Source organism: Carcharodon carcharias, chromosome 20, assembly GCF_017639515.1.
Source record: "Carcharodon carcharias isolate sCarCar2 chromosome 20, sCarCar2.pri, whole genome shotgun sequence".
NCBI classification, from domain to species: Eukaryota; Metazoa; Chordata; class Chondrichthyes; order Lamniformes; family Lamnidae; genus Carcharodon; species Carcharodon carcharias.
The window spans coordinates 43387807-43412813 of record NC_054486.1 but is presented as its reverse complement, the minus strand read 5'-3'; the positions used below and the strand labels follow the sequence as shown (position 1 = coordinate 43412813).

General features: G+C 40.9%; 1 protein-coding gene across 1 annotated transcript in view; it reads right to left on the bottom strand.

The window, feature by feature from the left end:
- LOC121292274 (neuronal PAS domain-containing protein 3) overlaps positions 1-25007 on the bottom strand; it is a 1542391-nt gene that overhangs the window by 1098199 nt on the left and 419185 nt on the right. Inside the window, exon 3 of the mRNA XM_041214104.1 lies at positions 23061-23305. Coding sequence (XP_041070038.1) covers positions 23061-23305 — 245 coding nt within the window. The remainder of the gene's footprint in view (positions 1-23060; positions 23306-25007) is intronic.

Sequence of the window (25007 nt, the reverse complement as noted above, 5' to 3'; positions counted from 1 at the left end):
GCTCATTTGGAGAGCTGGTGCAGACGTCATGGGTCAAATGGCGTCCTTCTGTGCCATTAAGATTCTGTGATTCTCTTGGACTGCCTGGTGGTCACCCATTCCCTCTCTGTCTCCAGGCCCTTAAGCTGTGGCATGACCACCTCTCTGAACATGCTATCCACGTAGTTCTCAGCCTTGCGGACGCAGCACGGTGTCTCCAGCCACCGCTCGAGTTCTGAAACCCAGAGCTCAAGTTTCTGCAGCTGACAGCATTTCCTGCACATGTGGTCAGCAAAGACACTGGTACCGTCCATGACTTTGCAAATATTACTGGACACGTATTCCACTCGTCTGAGCTGCTCTGTCATGTCTTAACTCTACTTCCCTTACGTTAACCTTATTCTACTTTGGATTATTTATATTACTTTATGATATTGGCCCTAAATTTCACTTATTCCTGTCGTTTCTCAGTTAAATCCAAGTATAGCAACTTGTTTAAAAATATTACATTTCTCTAATTTACTCACCAATTCCTACTAACCAAGGCCACCGCTCTTCTTTCTTTTCCTAAGAAAAGAAAGGAGCACCTCCTCCCTTCTCATCAAACTCCTTCAGTCACCAAACTCCAACTGAAGCATTTGCCTGCAGCCAAAAACAGCACTCCAATGCAGACCGCTGGACAAGTGCCCTTCAGCACTGATTCCAAAGTTTCCAAGATCAGCAAGAGGGCATCCATGTCACCTAGTTGCAACATGCAGTTCAATCTTCAGGGGTCTGTGCCACTTCGCTAGTCTGAACAATCACATACCTCCCCTATCATGGGGCTCATTTCTACCTTCCTGGAAGACAGAAAGGTTTTCCTCACTTGCCATAGCTATCTCTAGCTCTATACCAGATCTCAGGTAAGATATGGAAATGGAAATGATCAGCATACAGATTCCCCAACTCAGTTCCACCCTGACATCATATATCTTGTAAGGGACAGAAGTTCCAGCCTTTAAAATGCTATCTGGAAAACCTTAAAAATGGCAGGGACCCATTGCAACCGTATCTTTGTTCTTTTTTTCAATAGATTCTGCTGGACTCCAACAGCAATTCCAGGTAATTGGAGGGAAATAAATCTCAATTTAAAAAAGCCAAATGTGCAGGTCTATGAGAAAAGAGCAGGGTACTGGGCTAGCTCTTTCAGAAAGTCATCACAGACATGATGAACCAAATGGCTCCCTTCTACGCTTATGATTCTGCAATTCTATAACTGAGGAAATTTGGAGTCACTTTGCCATCATTGAAGGAGGTAGTGGATGCTGTGAAACTTCAAACAATATTTTATTCCAAAGATGAGTTTTTAGATAGTGGGCAACCATTTTGTTATTTTAAATCTGAACTTCATGTACTACAGCTGAGTCAGCAACGGGAGTTGTATAAATTCGTTTGGACAAGAAGCAATGGACTTATTACATCTTGCCTACTTTGCTCATGTTTGTGCTCCTAAAATTTCTTGTTAGGAACATAAAGGGAAGATGAAAACAAATCTGCAGAAATGGACAATGTTGTCCTTTGCAATATCCATACTCTGGGGTCACTGTTCCAAATGTCAGCCAATCTGACAATCATATTCAGCTTCTGGGCCCTTTTGGAGATGAAAGCATCAAAGAGCAAAGGAATGATTAAGATGGGCTCAGGCAAGGAAGAGTCAGGTTTAGGCTTTTCCACTTCTTCCTCTTGGTGAGATATATCTACCCATTATCTTACAAAATCTGCACAGTCTCTAGGGAAAACCATTCAATTATTCACCAGGGAATGTTTAGAGGAACCCTTTCTGGTGGGATAGGCCTCTAGCAAAGTAGAGATTGGGAGCTTTAGAACTCATTCCAGTGCTTTATCAGCAGTAAACGCAGCACATCAGGATAACCAGGTTAAATATTCTCTTAAAAACAAAAAAACTGCGGATGCTGGAAATCCAAAACAAAAACAGAATTACCTGGAAAAACTCAGCAGGTCTGGCAGCATCGGCGGAGAAGAAAAGAGTTGATGTCGAAACATCAACTCTTTTCTTCTCCGCCGATGCTGCCAGACCTGCTGAGTTTTTCCAGGTAATTCTGTTTTTGTTTTAAATATTCTCTTCTTTGCTTCCAATACTCAAAAACAATACCATTGCTTGTTATGCTAGGGTGAAAGGCCTCTTAGGTGCATCTAAGACCATAAATACCAATACACCTGATTGTATGTTTGAATGCACAAAATGGTAAGAAATTTTTTTTCCACCAGGACAACAGTAATATTACATTTCAAAGAAACTGACAATAAGGAGAATGTAATGCACAGTAACATTTCTGAGTTCAGAGAAAAAAATAAGAAATAATTTGAGTCACTTGGAGGTCACATGAGCAATTTCAATTCTTAAAATATCATAAGGGAAGCCTGCCCTTACAAACGAACATACAAATTAGGAGCAAGAGTAGGCCACTCTGCCCCTCGAGCCTGCTCAGTCATTCAGTAAGATCATGCCGGATCTGATTGTAATCTCAACTCCAAATTCCCAACCCCAACTTCATATTCCCACCTACCCCCGATAACCTTTCACCCTCTTGCTTATCAAGAATCTATTTCTTCCATAAAAATGTTCAAAGGCTCCGATTGCACCGCCTTTTAAGAAAGCTCCAACAACTCAATAACCTCTGAGAGAAAACATTTCTCCTCATCTCTGTCTTAAATGAGCAACCCCTTATTTTTAAACAGTGACCTCTAGTTCTAGATTCTCCCACAAAAGGAAGCATCCTTTCCACATCAACCCTGTCAAGACCCTTCAGGATCTTATGTTTCAATCAGGTTGCCTCCTACTCTTCTAATCCAGCAGATGCAGGCCTGGTTTGTCCAACCTTTCCTCATAAGACAATCCTTCCATTCGAGTTATTAGTCTAGTAAACCTTCTCTGAACTGCTTCAAATGCATTTACATCCTTCTTTAAATAAGGGGACCGATAATATACATAGTACTCCAGATGTGGCCTCACCAATACCCTATATAACTCATCTCTAATGTTGTACTCAATTCCTCTCACAATAAACAATAACATTCTATTAGCTTTCCTAATTACTTGTTCTAGCTGCGTACTAATCTTTTGTGATTCACTCACTTGGACATCCTCTTGTATCCCGGAGCTCTGCAATCTCTCACCATTTAGATAATAAGCTATTTTTGCTAAAATGGACAATTTCACATTAAACCACATTGTACTCCATTTGCCAGATCTTTGCCCACTCACATAACCTATCTATTTCCCTTTGTAGCCTCCTTATATCCTCTTCACAACATGCTTTCCTACCTATCTTTGTATCACCAGCAAATTTAGCAACCATACCTTCAGTCCCTTCATCAAAGTCATTTATTTAAATTGTAAAAAGTCAAGGCCTCAGGCTGATCCCTGTGGCACACCACTTGTTACATCTTGCCAACCAGAAAGTGAGCCATTTATGCTTATTCTCTGCTTCCTAGTCAATCTTTTATCCATGCCAAAATGTTGCCCACTCCACTATTATTTTCCGCAATAACCTTTGATGTGGCACCTTATCAAATGCCTTCTGAAAATCTAAGTACAGTACGTCCACTGGTCCCCCTTTATCAACAGCACGTTACTTCTCCAAAGAACTCCAATAAATTGTTTAAATATGATTTCCCTCTCACAAACCATGTTGACTTTGCTTGATTACCTTGAATTTATCTAAGTGTCCTGCTATATTGTCTTTAATAATAGCTTCTAACATTTTCCCTGTGACAGATGTTAAGCTATAGTATGGCCTATAGCTTCCTGCTTTCTGTCTCCCTTTTTGAATAACGGAGTTACATTTGCTATTTTCCAATCTAATGGAACCTTCTCCGAATATAGGGAATTTTGGAAAATTAGAGCCAATGAATCAACTCTCTCATATTTTTAAGAACCTAGGGGAGATGTCAGCCCACAGCTCTAACAATTTGCTGAGTACTATTTCCCTGGTGATTGTAATTTTCTTGAGTTCCTCCCTCCTTTCCATTCCCAGATTTACAGCTATTTCAGGGATGTTACTTGCATCCTCTATACTGAAGACCAATGCAAAATACTTGTTCAATTCACCTGTCATCCCCTTATTTTCCGTTATTAATTCCCTGGCTTCACTTTCTATAGGACCAATGCTCAGTTTGTTAACTCTTTTCTTTTCTGAATATCTATAGAAATTCTTACTACCTATTTTTATATTTCTAGCTAGCTTTCTCTCATAGTCTAATTTTTCCCTCCTTATTAATCTTTTAGTCATTCTCTTTTTTTAATATTCTGTTCAATCTTCTGATCTGCCACCCATCCTTACACAATCATATGCTTTTTCTTTAAGTTTGATACTATCTTTAACTTTTTCAGTTAACAACGGATGGTGGGTCGTCCCCTTGAAATTTTTCTTTTTAATTGGAATGTATCTATTCTGTGTATTCTGAAATATCCTTTAAATATCTGCCACTGCATCTCTATTGAACTATCCCTTAACCTAATTTTCCAGGACACTTTAGCTAGCTCTGCTTTCATGCTCTTATTTAAGTTTAAAATACTAGCCTTGGACCCACTCTTCTCTCCCTCAAACTGAATGTAAAATGCAATCATATTATGATCGCTGCTACCTAGGAGTAGCATATGTTCACTATGAGGTCATTAATGAATCCTATCCTTGTTGCACAATACCAGGTCTAGTATTGCCTGCTCTCTTTAAGAATGTGAAACTCTCCTTTAGAATTGTAATACTGGCTCAGCCTAACCCTGTTGTAGTAAGTAAAAAGTGAATGCCATTTCTTCAGGAAAATCAAAAAAATTAGAAAATGATTTTTTTCAACATCAACACTTCATTCATGTAGAGGATATGGAATATCAATTCATGTAATGCATTTTTATTTTAATGAATTTGATTGATTTCTCTATCTCAGAAAAACTGAAGTTGTGAATGATTTATGGCTGAGCTTACGAATGGACATGATGCCCATATTCCATAACCTGTCATGTAGTATATTTTTTAGAAAACTGCATTAATGTTTTAAAAGAATACACTTTTTATTGTTTAAGATTACAGAATAAATTCAGCCATTGTGCAGGACTATGAAAATTCCACTTTTATTTTCACAGCTCTGGGATCACAGAAGTCACTTTGACTTATGAACCAAACCTAAATGAATACACTTATGGTTGGTTGGAATTGTCTTGTTTGGGAGGAAGATTGGTTCTACAAGGAAATCAGCAATTTGGAAAAAAACTAAAGGTAATTTCCCAAATTATTTTAGTTATAGAAAGCCTATGGGCATAGGCAGCCTTTCGTAATTAGTTTTATAATTACTGCTGTTTTGCTTACTGTCATTCAAATTTTGTTACACCATGGTTTGAGAATGAGCATTCCAAATCCACAGCTGCTGAAATAGCAGTTCACTTACATGTCGTAATCTGTGAATTTCTAGCCACGTTTTGCCCAAGCAGAAGTACATTACTAACACCCAAGTGAAGCCTTCAGCATCCTAAGTAATTAACACTACCCACAGTACTGCTCCATACCTAACAATCCGAGTAGTCCCAATACACAAGAATAAAATGCACATCATCTTATGTGACCACTTCTCGCTGCTTATGGATAAAACAGCAAAAGAGGAATGCATCTTTAGCAACTTAAAATCCAATTTATTGCTTGAGACAAACATAAAACAGCAATCAATAAAAATATTAATTTTGTTCAATATGTGTAATTTGAACTTTATGCGTCATTACAACAACAGGATCTCAGTTTTGTATTTATAGTGAATCTTCAATGAAAAAGAGCTTTCTTGTATGTATGTATCCTCACAGACAATAATAGAATTTTAAGCATTCTCTCCATGGCTATGTCTTTATACTTGCAATCAAAAAGGAATTTTGTCTGATCTCTATTATCTCTATGATCTTGTTACTGGTGATTTAATTGTGAAGAACATTACAGGGTGGCGGATAGCAGCTCCCTGATGAAGCACTGGTAAAATGAAATTGTGGTGTGACAACTGAGCTGTACAGATCAAGGAGGATTTTGTTTTATTTATTTATTCACAGGATATGGATGTTGCTGGCAAGATCAGGATTTATTGCCTATCCCTAATTGCCCTTGAGAAGATAGTGGTGAGCCTCCTTTTTGAATTGTTGCAGTTCATGTGGTGAAGGTACTCGCACAGTGGCTATTGTGGAATTCAATCATTTGTGCAATGGCCTTTAAATTTCTCATACTCTGTGCCATGTGAAACAGGAACAATAAGGTGTCCATTAGATAGTTTTGATCCTACTGAGTAGCTCAATAGGCTATTTCAGAGAATACTTAAGACTCACATTGCTGTAAGACAGGAGTCACATATAGGCCAGACAATGTGAGAATGGTAGGCTTCCTTTACTAAAGGATGTTAGTAAACCAATTGGGTTTTTACGACAATCCAGTAGTTTCATGGTCACTCTGACTGATACCAGCTTTTCATGTTAATTTTGTTGTAAAATATGTCTCTCTAGGTTTGGTTTTCAAAGCCATCTAAATGCTCCCCAAAAACGTGTCCTATCTTAAACCTCAACTTTCTATTTTTTTTCTTTTTGTGCTGTGAAAAAATCTTACTCATCTGTTCAAGGATTGCCAAAGGAAAGGGGTATATTGCATCTTGTGAGTTAGAATACTTCTGTTGTATTAAAAAAAAGCCTAGGTTTCAATTTATCATAACCATTCCAAGAGAGATCCACAAATCTTACTGTAATATTACATATATATTGCACTAAACCATAAATAAAAATTGAGGGGGAAATGACAGCTTCATTGTTCTTACCTCTTCAGCTCGTCATAGTTGTGTTGTGTTTCATGGTGTGATTAAGTAGACCATGAACTTACACATATTGGAATAACTGCATTGATGGGCTAATCATCACTTTGCTATGTTCTAGTGTTAGTGCAGCGAGCAAAGTAATGCAAGCCAAAGTGCAATATAAAGGTGCAATGATAGTGGTTTAATAGTAAATATAGGGATTCAATATAGGATGTCAGTTCAGAATGGCAAATGTATACAAGAAGTTAAAGATTAATGAAATTATAATGACCAACGAAATGGGATTTAATTTCTCTTATGATTTGAGTTGTACTTTAAGTGATTTATGATCAAAATGATGTAGAAGGTTGATCACAATATGAGACCCTGCAAAGGATGCTCAATAGGTAACTTCAGTGCAGGTTCCAGACTGAGAACTGTACTTGTTCTAAAGTAATAAGAATATGGAAGTCTCTTGGTGTTTTAACAATGTAATATTATATCATGTATGTTCCTTTGCTAACAATATTCTTAACAATTTGAAGATTGTCAGTATTTTAAACTCCAGCATCATATAAACAAAGAGTGGAAGCTTACTGCCAAATCATCAAAGTTTGTGCATTTAGTATGTAGGACGATAGCAAGTGAGAAGCTTTATTAGAATCCTGAGCTTTGAAAATAATTTCCCCTTTAACTTTTAACTGTGCCATAATGTTCCTACATTACCATTACTGTATTTATAAGACACATGAAGGTTTTCTATTGCGATTTTAATTATGCAACTTGAAGGCGTGGACTTTCATCCTTGAGGCGGTTAGCTGAAGTTGGGGAAAATGCCCAAAAGGAGGGGATCGTAATTGCTGGAGGAAGCAGGCTGGAGTTGGGCCAGCCGATCTGGGAAAAAGTTCAGAGGAAGCTACAGGGGCTGCCAGGTGCAGAGGCGGGCTAATCAAAGGCCTGTCTCAGCACTGTGGGACTTTGTTCCAGTTAAAATAAAAACACAAAGGCCCTCCAGCACTCACCCTTCACACCCTCAAAACATTCTCCATGCCCCCTCTTGCCTCCCCACCCACCCCCGATGGCTCCTCATGCCCCCTATGCCAAGCTCTGCCCAGAACCTTTAAAGTATTAATAACAAAAACCACAAACCCATGAAACTACTTAATATTGAGTGAACAAATATTGTGAAGTTGACAGCAGAGATCAGTGAGCCTTAGCTGTCAATCAAGCAATGTTTTCTCTGGGGCACAGGTGTTTCAGCAAGCATAATGGATGTCTGGGCTATTGGCCAAGCCTCGTTATTGCTGGGTTTGTGATTTTTATTATTGATATTTTATAGGGTCTTGATGATTGACACTTTTATTGGCTTCTGGTAAAATGAGCTGCTTTTCAACATAGTAGTAAGTTATAAATGAATAACATTTTATAAAGCTTTTTTTACACATATTACTGACACCATGGGGTTTGTTGGTTCTATATGGTGGCTAGTGGATCAATGGCACGGGGAGGGGCATGAGTGACCATAGGGATGGGTCAAAGAGCAGAGCTTGGCATAGGGGCCATGAGGTGGACCTTTTGAACTTACCTTTCAGAAGTTTCTGTCATGCAGTCTAGGGTTCACAACTTTGAGGGGCCATGAACCACGACTCTTGAAAAACCTGACATGACTCCGTGAAAATTGTGGAGGAGCAGGACATGCCTATCCCTGCAAAGGAGCCGGCCAGGTGAAGAATGCTGAATGTGGGCTTTTGACAGGAAGCAGCCTACACCCTTTAAAGGCGCTCCCGAAAATCAGACAGTCTGTGAATGATTCGGGAATCCCAGACTCAGGACCTGCCCACCATTTTTAAGGTTCCCAAGTCATCTTGGCTTGGTGAAAATTGGGACCAAAATGTTCATTAAAAATGTGGTGCATCAAAATAATTTTATAGGATTGCTATACAAAAAACACTACAATTGTCAATAATCTTTATTTGCACTGCACTTCAAAGCATTTTTAATAAAGTGAGGACTGCCATTAGAAGCCTGAATACATGCAATGCCTTACAGTAAATTGTGAATTTTGTATTCCACATGAAGTTTTTGAGTTTTATACTGGTTCAGTGGCTTCTCTACCAGAAAGGTTTGACATCATTTGACATCATTTTCATTCAATAGCATTCATTTGTGCACATTTGACATCAATTGTGCTCAAAAGCAATCATTTATCTTTCATCTGACATGCAAGTTGCAATCAACTGACATCATTGTCATTAATTGCGATCAAACTGCAGCAGTCAAACATATGCAATTAGCAAAATTACCTACCTTAAGCATTCTGACACCAAAAAGATCATGGAGTTTGTTCTCCATATTTCTGAATTCTATAGCTTCAAACAGCCTAAAACTGAGCTAACTTTGGACAAAGCAGACTCTTGTTTTAACAAATGTGTTTTGGCAAGCTAGTTTTCATGCTTTTCTTCATAACCTATAACTAGTGTAGCACACCCCAGCGCTCCTGGGTTGCAGCAGGTTTCTCCCGCAACATCCCAACCCTCACCCCCGACCCCAGAGCAATTTTCACCTGACTGACCCCCCACCCGGATTACAACAATTTTCTCCACAAACACCCCCCACCCACTCTCTTGCCCCTCTCTTCTCCCCTTCTCTCTCTCTACCATCCCTCTCTTCCTCCTGTCCCCTCCGTCTTCCACCCTCTTCCCCATCTCTCTCTCTCTCCAGCACCTTCCCACTTGCTTTTTTAACCCTCTCCCCTTCCCTCCTCCCTATCTTCTCCCACTCTCCTCCACACCTCTGGAGCATTCTGGGGGTTACTCTGAATTTCGGTGGGGGTTATGCCAAGAAGTTCAGTGGCAACTAGGCCTGAGACTTGGGGGGGTTGGGGGGGGGGCGGTGGTGTCAGGTATAGTCCTGATTCTGAAGGAGGGTGTTTTAGGCCCAAGACTGGGAGTGGGGTGGGTGTAGGCCTGAGCCTGGAGTTGGGGGAGGAGGGGGTGTAGACTTAGGTGGGGTGAGTGTAGGCCTGGGACTTGGGGTTGGGATTGTATAGGCCCGAGATAGGAGAGCTGAGAGTTTGGGGGGGCTGTGGCGGGTGTGGGCCTGACACTGGAGGGGATGGGGGAATGTAGGCCTGAGAGTGGAGGGGGGAGTGGTGCAGGCCCAAAACTGGGGGCTGGAGGGGCTTAAGCCCGACACAGGGCAAGGGTGGTAGAGGCAAGAGTTGTTGGGGTGGAGGGGGGAGAGGAGAGACTCGTCAGGGTGAGGGAACACCAAGGAACATCGAGAGGAGGTTGTGGGAAGGGGATGGAGGGAAGCACCGGGGTACCAGAGAATGCTGAGAGGTGATCGGGGAATGGGGAAGGGAGGCACTAGGGATGCTGAGACTCATGTTGATTGCCTCATATCTTACATGTTTTCTTCCCAGGACAGCAATTAGTGAATTAATAAAATTAATTAAGAACTGGTGGGGATCTAGGTTTTTATGTTATTTATGGATTTTATGGATCTTATGGTGCTCTCAAGCTTGTATTGTGGAAAGAGTTTTTGGTCCAAATGAAAATTAATTAATTATTTAAATAATATTTGCATTTATTAAGTTGTTTCCTTGTGTTTTTCAATGCAGGTTGCTGATCACATTTGATGTCAATGAGCGCACTTGATGCCTTTGCTTAATTTTGATGCCTCCAAGCACCTTTGAACACTTTTGATGCCTTTGAGTGCTTATACTTGATGCCTTTGAGCACACTTGATACCTTTGAGCACACTTGATACCTTTGAATGCTCTAGATGCCTTTGAGTACTTAATTTTGATGCCTCTAAACATCTTTGATCCCTTTGAGCATTTTTGATGCCTTTGAATGCTTCATTTTGATGTCTTTGAATGCCATTTGCCTTCAGGCAACTTTGATTGCATTTGATGTCAAAGATGGCAAAATATTGCTGACCGCATGAAAAATCTTGTTCCAAATTAGAACATTTGATATCAAATAATTATTTTTGAGCGCATTGAGTGCACTTGAATGCAAAAACGATCTCAAAATTTTCTGGTCGGGGTAGGCTGCTTTAGAAATGTTGAAGTAACATTTTTACAATTGGTTTGTGGTGAGCTGCTATTTTGTTCTGCTACTAAAATCTTGCAGCAATTGCACTGTACATTACAAAATTGCATGTTTCCATTATTTTGTTAGTAATTGAGGAATATGAAATGGCACTTGTTCACATTATTCAGGAAAAAGGGAATTTCAGTTTTAGAGTTACCAGCACTAAGGCTTCAAAAGAGCATAATTTTTTTAATAGAAACTGATTTAACTATTCAGATGAACCACATAATCAAGAAGGCCCTTGCTAAATGAGCAGTTGGTTAGCAGCTGCTGTCATTTTACATTGCATTAATTCAAATAATAATGTTAACAGCTTTTCTTAAATAGAGGCAATTAGCCAAGATGCTTCTTCAGATGTTGGATCAAGTTGGTTCAACTGACAATTAGAAAGATCCACTGAAGAATATATTTTCTGAGGAGAGACACTGATAAATATTCACCATTTTGTTCCCTCATTCATGACACCAAAAAGTCCTTCAAGATTTAGGATTTATTAAATAGTCTGTTTGAGGTTGAATAAACATTTTCTGAAATATCAACTCTATTGCCCTTCTATGTTGTCATGGCTCTTATGAGAATCATAAATGGCATCTATATGAATGACCATGCTAAACTATTCCTCCCCATTCTTCTTGACCCGTCTACAGCCTTTGACACCATCCTCTTCAAACATCTCTCCTCTGTCATCCAGCTGGGTGACTGCATTCTTCCTGATTACATTCTTACTTATCCAGTCATAGCCAGCCAATCTGAAGAAGAGTCACACAGACTCGAAATGTTAACTGTGTTTTTTCCCCCACAGATACTGCCAGACCAGCTGAAGTTTTTTCCAGCGTTTCTTGTTTTTATTTCAGATTCCAGCTTTTAGTATTTTGATTTTATTATAGCCAGACAATCACCTGCTTCCCTTCCTGCTATCACAGTGTTATATCTGGAAACCCCAGGATCTATCCTTGGCTCCTTCCTATTTCTCATCAATATGCTACCCTCAGTGATATCCTCTGAAACAAAATGTCAGTTTCAAAATGTACACTGATGATGCCCAGCTTTCCCTCACCACCAACCTTCTCAACATTTCCAATGTCTCTAAACTGTCAAATTGCTCATCCGACATCCAGTACAGCATGAGCAGACATTTCTCCACAAACTCCAATCCCTAGCCACTGACTCACCCCTCTCCCTGGCAACTACCTGAGGCTGAAATGGACTGTTCATAACCTTGGTATCATATTTGATGTGGAGCAAGTTTCTGACCACATGACCACACCATTGCTAAATCTGCTTACTTCCACCTCTGTAACATTGCTCAACTCAATCCCCACCTCAGCTCATTCGCTGCTGAAACCCACATCCATGCCTTTGTTACCTGCAGACGTGACTATTCCAAAGCACTCCTGACCAGCCTCCAACTTCATAACCTTAAGCTCTTCCAAAACTTTCCTGCACATATGCTTAACACAAACCAAGACCCGCTTATCCATTCTCCTGTGCTCACCAACCTACATTGGTTCCTGGGTAAGCAACGTCTTGATTTTAGAACTTAAATCCATGTTTTCAAATCCTTTTATAGTGTCATCTCTTTCTATGCCATATTACTAATCACCTCCAGTCCGAAAAATCTCTGATATATCTTCTTTCCTTCAATCCGGACCTCTTCTACACCCCAATTTTAATCATACCACCTTTGCTTGCCGTGCCATCAGTTGCCAAGGTCCTAAACTCAGGAATTCCCTCCTTAAACTTCTCCGCTTTTCTACCTTTCTTTTCACCATTAAGACAGCCTATAAAGTGTACTTCTTTGACCACACTTTTGGTCATCAACCTTAATATCTCCTTATGATGCTCATTTGAAGCACCTTCACTATGTTAAAAGCATATGAGTGCAAGTTGTTGATAACTCTCAATTGCATATGTAGTATAACTTTGGATTTTAAAATCATTCTACACTTAATTTTCAATTTTGTTTTATCCTTGATATGAACAATGTCAATGCTGACAACAGTGACCATGTACCTACCTCATTGTGTAATGCCATTTAAAAGAACGTTGCCAGGAATGGAAAATTTTAGCCAGAAGGAAAGATTGGATAGGCTGCAGGGAGATTTAATTGAGGTGTATAAAATTTTGAGGGGTCTAGATAGGGGGAATAAGAAAGACCTATATCCTTTAGCAAGGAGATCAATAACCAGAGCGCAAAGATTTAAACTACTTGGTAGAAGGATTAAAGGGGAACTGAGGAGTAATTTTTTTCACCCAGGGGTGGAGGGGGTCTGGAACTCACTATCTTAAAGTGTCTTAGAGGCATTTTTTAAAAAACAATTGGAAATGCTCTTTGGATGCCATAACTCACATGGCTAGGACCAAGAGCTGGAAGGAGGAATTAGATTGGATACCTTTTGCTCAGCCTGCATGGACACAATAGAGCTGAAAGGCCTCCTGCTGTGTCGCAAACCTTTTTATGGTTCTATGAAGCAAAGATACATCTGTCTAAGCAGTGGAAGAAAAGGATTTTATTGTACCACCATTGTCATTCTATTGGCAACATGCAATGGAATTGTAACTAAACATATATAAAGGGATAACGTAATATATGATGCGGGATGCAGTTATGGAAAAAATTTAGTACTTGGAATGTAAGGAGGAGAGGATCTTACCCTGCAAAAGGGCAATTTCTGTCAGGAGGTATAGAGCAGCTTTTGGTAAGAAAATTGTGATCAATATGCTGGATATGTACATGCATGTGATGAGAGGCAGCATATTTATCAATCAACTCATGGGTGAGTCAGTAGGGACTTTCCCAGTTGACAAAGGAAATATTGATGAAGATCAGTCCTATCAAATATCAATTGCCCTCCCTATAAGATGATAGATCATTGTCAATACCCTTGCACCTTACGGCATAACAAAATATATTATTAAACCTATTCCATTGCATCACCAGAGCAACGTTCTGGTTCTCCAGATCATTTGTTTAAGTGCCTGAAGTGAGATATATCTAATTTAGAACTGGTCCTTTCTCAAGCAGTTGCCAGAATCAGGCAGAAACATGGCACGTTTTTCCACTCCTCCTAGGAAATTATGTTAGGCAGGTCTTACTCTCAACATGTCAAACACAGCTTGAATACTGAGTACACGAATAGAATAATGGAGGGTGTGGTCAAGGCAGTCTTGTCTTCCTTTATCGAGAAAAATCCAGAATAGTGCAGCTTTGACAGAGACTGCAGTATTTTTTATGCTTTAGCTTAAGGGTCAGAAACCAAATATTGGGCAGGATTTTCCCCCCAGTGGGGGCAAAGTTGAAGTGCGGGGGCGCAGCACCATTTTACGTGGGCGGGCCAATTAAGGCCCGCCTAGTGTGACATCTGCACGGAAGCACTGAGCGCTCCCTGTGCGGGCGGGGGGAGTCCCTAAACCTGAGAATGCGCTCTTTCGCGCATGCGCATTCATCTCCCTGAGGCTAAGTGCTGCGTCAGAGAGATGAGTTCTACTGTCAAAAGCATTAAAAATAGAGAAAAAAAAAATTCCCTGACATGTCCCCTCAAGTGACACTGTCACACGAGTTGGGACATGTCCATAATTTTTTTTAAAAACTTAATTTAAATTTTTTAAAGCCTACATGAAACCTCATCCCGCCCATGGATGAGGTTTCATGCTTTTTCTAATTCCCGCCAGGGCTCATGGCCTGCCCGCCTTAAGGTTGGATGGGCAGGTCTATTAATTAGTTTAATTACTTTGTCAATGGCCTCAATTGGCCATTGACAGGTCAGCGGGTGCACAGCTACTTTTGCTATGCCCCTGCCTACCTGAAAATTTCAATGGAGCATGACGACGTCAAGAATTACGCCCGACATCACTATGCATCATTTTACGCACACCCCCCCCGCTTGCCCATTGTGACTGATAGTAATGACCAAAGATGTTCCTATCTTGCAAAAAGTATAACAATGTTTAAGCCCCTAATCAAGTTGAGCAAAACCACACACATTGACAAGGGATATTTAGTTAAGAAAGATTGGACACTTTGCTGAAAAGCCTGAAAGGTATGTAAAAGTAATTATACACATTATGCCAGACTCTTGCAGCCCATATAATGAAATGCCACTTGTTGCAGCAGGGACTCCAAGACAGGTTATGAATGAGTGACAGCAATGGCATCAGGAGCACTCTTGCTTCTTGCTGGCCCAGATATCACCCTCGGTTACCTGTGCACACAAAAACTTAAAACATTTCCTGTTCATAGCATTTGTCTCCTGGCATTGCTCAAAGTGAATTAGAGGATATAAAAGAATATTATGCCAAATGGTGTAACCAGGGATACTGATCTATCAGCACTGGAAAATGAGTAGCCTTTGGAATTGGAAGCACAGTACAGAGTGTTGGAATCTGGGAATACTGTAACGTCTGAACTAAATTAGTTTCTCACTGTATTTTGTGAGGACCCAATAATTTGGGAAAGGGCTTCCAGTTTATATTGAAGAGGGAAGTTTTGGATCAGTAGGGAAAGGATTCTTGGCTTCAGGAGCATTGTGGAAAGGAATTTTAGCATTCGGCAAAATTGGAGGGAGCCCAGGGATCAAGGGGACACTGAGATGCAGTTGAGAACCTTATGAGCAAAGAAGTATTCTTGGGATCTCAGAAATGAAGGAGGAACCTAAGAAGGTGGATCCTGGAACTTAGCAAACTGAGGTAATCACACAGAATCACAGTGCAGAAGAGGCCCTTCGGCCCATTGAGTCTGCACTGACACGTGAGAAACACCTGACCTACCTACCTAATCCCATTTACCAGCACTTGGCCCATAGCCTTGAATGTTATGAAGTGCCAAGTGCTCATCCAGGTACTTTTTAAAGGATGCCTCCACCACCCTCCCAGGCAGTGCATTCTAGACCGTCATCACCCTCTGGGTAAAAAAGTTTCTCCTCACATCCCCCCTAAACCTCCTGCCCCTCACCTTGAACTTATGTCCCCTCGTGACTGACCCTTTACCTAAGGGGAACAGCTGCTCTCTATCCACCCTGTCCATGCCCCCCATAATGATCTTGGAACCCATTGGAGTAAAGGGTTGAAGACAGAGGGCAGAATCATCCCAGATTACCCTCCAGCCGCATGGCGCTTTTCACGCCAGATCGCCCAAACCACCGCATTCCCGGAAATGGCGGGTGGGCTCTCATTCGCCCACCATGCCATCACCTCGCCGCTTCATCACACCTTATGCTATACTTAAAGTCCAGCCATATGCACACCTCTTAGTGCTTCCAACCCATGACTACTGCACAGAAGACATGGCATCAAAAGGCAAAAAGACTGCAGCCACAAGTTTAGTGCCACGTCCCATGAGCGCCTTTTGGATCCGTGGAGGCCCACCATGATGTCCTCTATCCCTGCTCTGGCTGTAGCATGGGAGGTGGTGGCAGTGGTGGTCACCGCTAATACCCTGCAATAGAGGACAGCCACCCAATGCCGCTGCAAGATGAATAGTTTCATTTGTTCAGCCAAGGTAAATAACTCTTCACATCACTCTCAACTCACACACAGAACCATCACACATCCACAGGGATCTCACACCTCAAGGAACAACACTACTATCTCTCACACACACCCTTATATCTCCATCAGGCTCATATCCTCTCAAGCTTGCGTCTCATGCCGTCTATGTGAAATGTCATTCCGTCCATCCCACCCCACCCCATGCTCACCACACAAACATTCCATGCTAGTGCCATGCATCCTGCTCGCATGCTCTCCATCTGTTCCATGAAGGAGAAGCCAGCTCACATCAGCAAGGAGGGGTCCCAGGCTGGGGATGGAGTGGCCCACATTAGGAACCTCACTCACTATGAAGAGCGTGCCATTGTGCTGACTGGTGAGGACATGAACCCTGCCTGCTGCAACAGTGAGGTCAGCGGCGAACACCCACCTGCGGATCCTGGAACACATCATCCCTCTCTCAACGCTACTGTGAATGCTCTGTCTCCTCCTTTTGACTCTGCTGCCATGCACTAATTATCTCTACTTCGAGTTATAGGGAGCACTGCCAAACAACCAACACCCTCAGCCAACCATTCCCTTAATTCCATCCATGTCCTCACCTCCAGCCAAGAGGACTCCTCCAAAGGATTCCCCCCCAGAACCTCTTCCCCCCTCTGGACCTCTTCTCCCGCTGGAACCTTAACCCCTATGGAACCCCTTCCCCCCGGAATCCTTGCCCCACCCTAGTCCTCCCACCTCCCCCCCCTTGAGTCCCCACCCAAGCTTAGTCCCTTCCTGACTCCCTCAGACACCCTTACTTCTTCCACCACCATTAGTCCTTCCCACCTACTGACTCCTTCTTCCTCCGCCTTTACTCCCTCCCCTCTCTGCACTCCTTCCTCCCCCCAGACTCCCTCCCCTCTCTGCATTCCTTCCTCCCCCTCCACACTCCTTCCTCCACCTTTAGTCCCTCCCCGCTCTGCACTCCTTCCTCCATCTGGACTCCGTCCCCTCCTGTACTCCTTCCTCACCGCCCCCCCCCTCCCCCCCCCGGGCTCCCTCCCCTCTCCGCATTCCTTCCCTCCTCCTAATTCCTTCCCTTACACCTTCCACCCCCCTTACACCTACCTCCCCAGTTGCCATCTCCACCCCGTTAACCCCTTCCCCCAACCATACTCCCAACACTCCTCCAATCTCACCAGCTGACACCTTCATTCCCCCTCTCAACCTCATCCACCACCCCCCAAACACCTTCACTTCCCCACTCTCAGCTTCACCCTTGTCCCGACATCTCTTCTTCTCCCAGCCGTTCCTAGACCTTCCTCTCCCAACCCCTCAACCATCTTCCGTTGTGAGCACCAATGGTGACTTTCCAACTTCCGTGAACTGCTTCCCAGTAGAGCCATGTCCATGAGAATCCACCCAGCATGCCATGGATGTTCCTCCAGTGTGCCATGCTGTCAGGCTCCAGTATCTTATGTTCCTCAGGTGTCCACAATGTGAGCAAGGCCCTGGCAGTAAGTCCCAACTTCTGCATGTCACAGTTGTCAAAATGTGTTTTCCCATTGACGTTTCCCATTGCAGATGATCCAGCGGGGGAATGAGTCTGGTGGGCTGGCCTTATAATGATGTGCTGATGTATTATGACGAGATTCCCAATGGCGGGGAACATGGTAAGCCGTCAACGGGCTGAGCGGACAACCGCAAATTGGTTTCACGATGTTGTGAAACTGATTTTTGGCCTGCTCACCATGTCTGCTCACACCACCGATCATGCCCAATGCTAGTAGGCACGGACGATTCTGTCCAAGGTCTTTTTAAGTGTCATGATCTGAAGTAATTTAAATCATCCACCCGTTAGAAATGAAAGAAGAAAACAGGTGCGGCTTTCAGTTAGAGTATAAAAACAGACACCCACTGCTGGAGTGCAATGATTCTCAGTCCATCTCGTGTAGCTTTGACAAAAAACACTAACCAGTTGTTCCCGCAGTTTCAATAGGCTTTGTTGTTGATGGTTCCGTGGGGTTGTTATCTGAACTGAAGGCACCATGAATGCTTGGCTGAGTTTCAAAAGCTTCAAAATTACATACCAGCAGGGGACTGAATTCACATTTTGATTGATAGTTTTTAGAGGTTATTAAATGATTAGCTGTCTTTGATCAGGTTACTGAATAGAAATTTGTTTTTACAACAGATTGACCACATGAGCAAATTTAAATTATTTGAATGAGTTTCATGAATGAGAGTTTCTTTGCAGGATCAAGTGTGTATGATTGACAGCTCTGTTAGATTATTAGAAGTTTAATTTGTTTTCATCTCCACATGGATCCTGAGGTCGGCCCATAGTGAATACAGGGCGTTGACTGTGGAAAGGGCATGGGGGGTATGGGTGGCATGGGGGTATGAAGGGGCATGGAAGTGGCATGAGTTTATGAGGAGGCATGTAGGTACCATGGGAGTTTGAGAGGACATGGAGGGTATGGGGGCATGAGGATGGGTTGGAGGGCGGGGGAGGGCTGAGGGTTAGACAGCATAACAGCCTTTAATACAACTGGGCTGAAGTCTCAGAGAACTGAGGTGGGCTTTCCAATCAATCTGCCTCTGCACCCGCCCACACTCCATGCGCATTTCCAAACTGCATCTGCCTTCCTGTACTGAAAATATGGCAGCAAGGGCCCTTTTAAAGGAAATGGGTCTGACAAGTTGGGAAGCTTCTTGACTCGATCTTCCTGCCTCCTCCACAAAATCCAACTCAATCTCTGTGTCTACTCTAGAAAACCTTTAATAATTTTAATGAGGTCACCCCTCAGCCTTTTCTTTTCAAGAGAAAAGAGACCCAGTCTATTCATCTTTTCCCAATAGATATTACCTCACAGTTCTGGTATCATCCTTCTAAAGCTTTTTGAACCCTCTCCAGCACCTCCATATGCTTTTTATAATACTGTACAAGTGTCATCACATGACGGCTTGCTACAAGTTGAGCATGACTTCTCTACTTCTTTCCCTCTAGAAATAAACCCCAAGTGCTTGCTTTGCTTTCATTCTAGCCTTATCGACCTGTGATGCTTCTTTCAATGTTTTGTATATTTGTGCTTCCAGATCCCTTTGCTGCACTTCTATTCCAAATAATATGCAACCTCCGTCCTTTACTAACTAATATGTAAAACCTCACATTTCTCTATGTTGAAATTCATTTGCCAATTAAATGCCCATTCTTCAAGTTTGTTAATGTCTTCTTGTAACTTATTGGAGTCCTCCTCCATGTTGACTACTCTTCCCATAAGAACATAAGAAACAGAGGCAGGGGTAGATCATGTAGCACCTACTCCACCATTCAAAACAATCATGGCTTGTCTTCTGCTTCAACTCCAATTTCTGCCCACTCCCCATATCCTGAGAGTTCCTGGGAGATCAAAAATAGATCTATCCCAACAGAGAATATGCTCAACAATGGAGCGTCCACAGACCTCTGGGATAAAAAATTCCAAAGATTCAAATCCTCTGAGTGAAAAAATTTCTCCTCATCTCAGCCCTAAATGATTGATCCCTTATCCTGAGGTTGTGCCCCCATGTGCTAGATTCCTTAGTCGGGGGAACAACCTCTTAGTGTCTACCTGTCAAGCCCCTTCAGAATCTGGTATGCTTCAATGAGATTGCCTCTGATTCTTCTAAATTCAAGAGAGTATAGGCCCAATTTACTCACCCTCTCATCACATCACAACCTTCTCTCATCCTGGGAATCAATCTAGTGAACCTTTGCCATACTGCCTCCAAGGCAAGTGTATCCTTCTTTAGATATGGAGACCAAAACCGCGCACAGTACTCTAGGTGTGATCTCACCAAAGCCTTGTCGCAAGATTGTCCTTTTGCAATAAAAACCAACATGGCATTTGCCTTCCTAATTGCTTGCTGCACCTGCATGCTAACTTTCTGCATTCTTTGTACAAGCCATCCAAGTTTCCCAGAATATTAACATTTAACGTTTCACGCCTTTAAAAAAATTCTGCTTTTCTAATCTCATTATCAAAGTGAATAACCTCACACTTCCCCACATTTCATTCCATCTATCACCATGTTGCCCACTCACTTAACCTGTTCATATCTCTCTGCAGTCTCCTTTGTGTCTTCCTGATAGCTTACATTCATACCTAGCTTTGTACTGTCAGCAAACTTGGATGCATTACTCTGTCTCTTCTTCCAAGTCATTAATATAGATTGCAAATAATGAGGCCCCAGCACCAATTGTTGTAGCATTCCACGGATTACAGCTTGCAACTTGAAAGTGCCCCATTTATCCTTACTCTTTTTCATATCCATTAACCAATCCACCATGCTAATATGTTACCACTTCACGAGTCCTTATTTGCATTTTAACCTTTAATGTGGTACCTGTTGAATGCTTTTTTGAAATTCAAGCATATTATACCTAATGGCTCCCCTTCATTTACACAGCTGGTTACCTCCTCAAAAAACTCTAATAGATTTGTCAAGCGTGATTTCCTTTTTTTAAAACTATGTTGACTTTGATCAAACTATGATTTTTTTATGTGCGTTGTTAAGACTTCATCAATAATAAGTTCCAACAGTTTCCATTTTCTCCTCTCCTTTCTTAAATAGTGGTAATACATTCACTAACTTCCAATCTGCTGCAACTGCTCTATAATCTAGGGAATTCTAGAAAATCATAAATAATGCATGCACTTTTTCTGCAGCTAAATCTTTTCAAACCCTAGGATGTAGGCCATCAAGTCCTGGGCATATGTTGGCTTTTGATCACTTAATTTTCTCTCATAGTTTTCCTCTGTTGATATTAATTAATTTAAGTTCCTCACTTACTAGCCCCTTAGTTACCCTCTATTTCTGGTATGTGATTTGTGTCTTCTGCTGTAAAGACAGATGCAAGATATTTTAACATCTTTGCCATTTCTTCATTTCCCATGATAATTTATCTTGTCTCTATCTGTACTTCATCCACTCTCTTCCTTTTTGTGTACCTCTAAATGTTCTTACAAAGGAAAAACATTTACCAGCTACTGGAGGTCAATCAAAAATAAAAAGGAGCACCTCTTTCCCCCCTGCACAAAATTCCAACTTGCACCAGATTCCTAACTTTAGCACTCTGTTTATGAAACACTTATTTCCCTGATCACTTTGTGCTCCTCACTCTCCCAGTCTGATGCTCTCCACAAATTTAGAAATTGTGTTTGATTCCAAAGTCTTAATTGTTGACTTAAATTGTGAACAACAAGTAATCCCATAACTGATTTTTGTGGGTCCCCACTTCTCAACTTCTGCCACTCCAAATAGTTACCCATTAACTCCTATTCTCTGCTTTCTGCTTGGAACAGAATGGGCAGGATCAGGGTCAAGCACCCACATTTAATCCATGTACTCTTTGCCCCAAGCCACTTGCCTGCCATTTTGTGTTTTCTTCTTTCTCCACACAACCCGATATTAAGCTGCCTCTGCAGCATGCCTAATTTCTGCCCAATTAGTTCAATTGAGGTAACTGGTAAGTCAGATCTTTCAATGTGGAATAAGGGAGTGAAGATTCTTATGCTTTACTTAGTTCCGTTGAAGTTATTGATAGGTTGCATATTCCTATCAGGAAGAGAAGAGGAAGGGCGGATGCGTATGTCCAATTGGTTAACAGACATGCCAGGGTGTTGCAATGGGGAAGGAGGAAGGCCAGATCCAGTAGCCTTGTGAGGGCGCAATCCAGAATAATATACTGCCCTTGCTTCATTTTAGATGCAATACACTTCAGCCCCATTGCTCTCCTATCTGCCCATATTTCATCCACAACTTCTTATACACTATCAGGTACTGGCCCCTTTCTTCATCATCATCGATTTTTATCTTTAAAGCATGTTAACTTAAGCCTTCTGCTTTTCCACTTCTGGTATATGTCAGAAATTCACACCAAAAAGACAGGAAATCAACGTTGCATAATTTCTTGAATATACACTCGTGGCCTGTGTGGGTGGGCAATAATGGAAAATGTGCCCTTTATGGTAGTATTATGAGTTTGACAACCTTATGCAATCTTTTAATATGTAAAGTTCCAAAAATACCATGTTCAACAGTACATTGTTTACGGTTTACACATCTTGATATAAAAGATCTATAAGCCTCAAAAAATTGTAACTATATTTCAAAGAATTACAAAGTCAAGTAACTAAAATGAATCCATTTATTTCATTTCTAACCATCAATAAAGGAACCACAGGTACTGTTGGCCACAGAGCTCTCTGTCTTTGAGATTAGACAAGCAATTATTAACAATGGTTATCTCTTCACCGAAATAAAAGCATTAACGATCCAATCTCCATTTTGTTTTAAAAGTTTTTGGTAAAAACAAAAATTCTTAAATATTTACAGCACCTCAATATTCAGAGGTAATAATATCCAATTGAAGCCAGAGCTTTTGATAAAGGGTGAGCTCTTGAAGTAAAACTGATGACCACAAAAGAGAACTGGAAATAAGGAAAAATTACCCGTATACAGTCACCCCCAAAATGTCTACACTTCCAATAAGATACTGGAGAAATACTAAAAATATCTTTTGTCTTAAGTTGCCAGGAAAACACAAATTAGCTGTTTAAATTGCTTTTAGATGTTCATGTATGGACCACAATAGTTACAGTTGAAGCATAGTAAAAGTAAGTCTCCTATTCTAATCTGAACTAATTTTCTTACCTTTCACGGATGTGTTAGGTGGGGGTCCCTCCATCCTCAAATTCCAGGGCGGGTCACCTAAGTTTGCAAAGTCCCTCATTTTCAGATAACTAATGGTGAGACGAATTATTGATGCTTTATCTAATTGGCTAGTGATGGCTGCTGGGAGAGGCAGTAGTTTTGCCAATTCGTAGAACTCAAAGTTTTCCTTTCCTCTGCGTGATCGAGCAGCATCTCGAGATTTCTCCTTTCGCAAGGCTTGTAAACTAAGAGAAGAAAACAAAATTCAGTGCAGCAGAAGTAAAAATTAAAATTGAAACAGTTCAGAAATTGCTATAAGTGTGTATATATGGACTGAATGCATATAACAACAGTTTGTAGATTATCTGATTACCGTTTTTTTTTTAATTGAGAACTGTTGTCTGAATCTAGTTTATATCAACAAAAATTTCTAGAAAAAATTCTTTTCAGATTAAATGAAATGCAAAATGTTAACAGATATAAAGGCTGCTTCTATAAAATATGGCACGATAGGATGTGTTTTTGCACTCACAGTACCAGTTCCAGCAATTTACTAATCTCACCTATGACTTTTCGGATGCACTCAGTTCCTACTTTGGCCTTTGTCACAGGAAAATAGAAGGACAAGAGAAATTGAACTAGATTCTCTACAATATTTTCAGTTACCTTTTGAAAGATCAAATCAAGATGTACCCAATCTCTAGACAAATCGGTGTGTATGGAATGGGGAATTTAAAGAAAGTTAAATCACATCGAAAGGAGAATTCCTTGAAGTAATGGCTTAATTTAAATAGACGTTCTAGTGTAGACACACAGCATGAAGATGTTCTTTTTGGCTGGAGTGAAATAATTTATACATTTATAAAGAAAATGTTTATAAACTGATGACACCTCATGCCCAGATGAAATATGACTCTTGGTCATAGAATTTGTCACCATAATATGAGTTGATTCAATGATGGCAACTTGACTGCAAAAACTAAACAACAAATAGCCCTCAAAATTATCCAATAGTAAGTTTGGATGCATTTATAAACCCAGATTTTTGTCGAAAGCAGAATGTCATAAAGAGATAGCATTTCTGAAATCTGAAGGATAATTCCTTCTGTATTTTTTGTCTGTAGCCATGTTTATACTTCATAATTTAATTTCAAGAGTTGGGGAATGAGGAAGGGAAAATTAAGTTTAGTGTTTTCAAAAAGAGACATTGAAAATATTTAAATAAAAGCCTCTAATCTTTACTGTGTAACCTGAATAAAGTTTAAATAAATGTTATCCTTTTACTGGAGATATATAAAAGCTTGAACACTAACGATTATAAGCTATAAATAAGGGCCTCAAACATGTACATGTTACCATTCTTATAATAGTGCCACAAAACAAATATATTTTTCTTAATATTATTGTGGGGTATTGTAAAGTAGGCTTACGTTTGTGTGTATGTGGATGGTTCTGTCTGTGTGGCCAATTTATTTGAATTAGAGTCAGATAGACTGCAAGCTTGAAATATCAAAAGAGTTAGGTATAAAAAGGGTATTTCAAATGCTAATGAGTGAGCTAGGGTAAAGTCAGTAGATAGGGTGTGAATGAAATTTGCATTTTAAGATAAGTGTGGAGGTGTTTGGTTTTCAAAGAAACATGATAAAGATTTACAACTGACAGGATAAATAGGGCAACGTTATTACATTTATTTTCCCCAAAAGGAAAAGGCCATACTGACAACATGAAAGATTTTTATAGTATGAGAAAGGTAAATTCCAAGGACATATGGAAACAATGGGATTTACAGATTAAAGAGGAAGAAATATATTTAAAGAAGGATGGAAAGTTGTATTGGGGTGACCACGTAAGATCTAAAAGATACACTGCGTGAAACAGACTTGGGGAAAACAGCCTCTAGCCACTTTGCAGAAGTCTGCTGTTCCAGTAACCAAAGTTGTGTTAAAA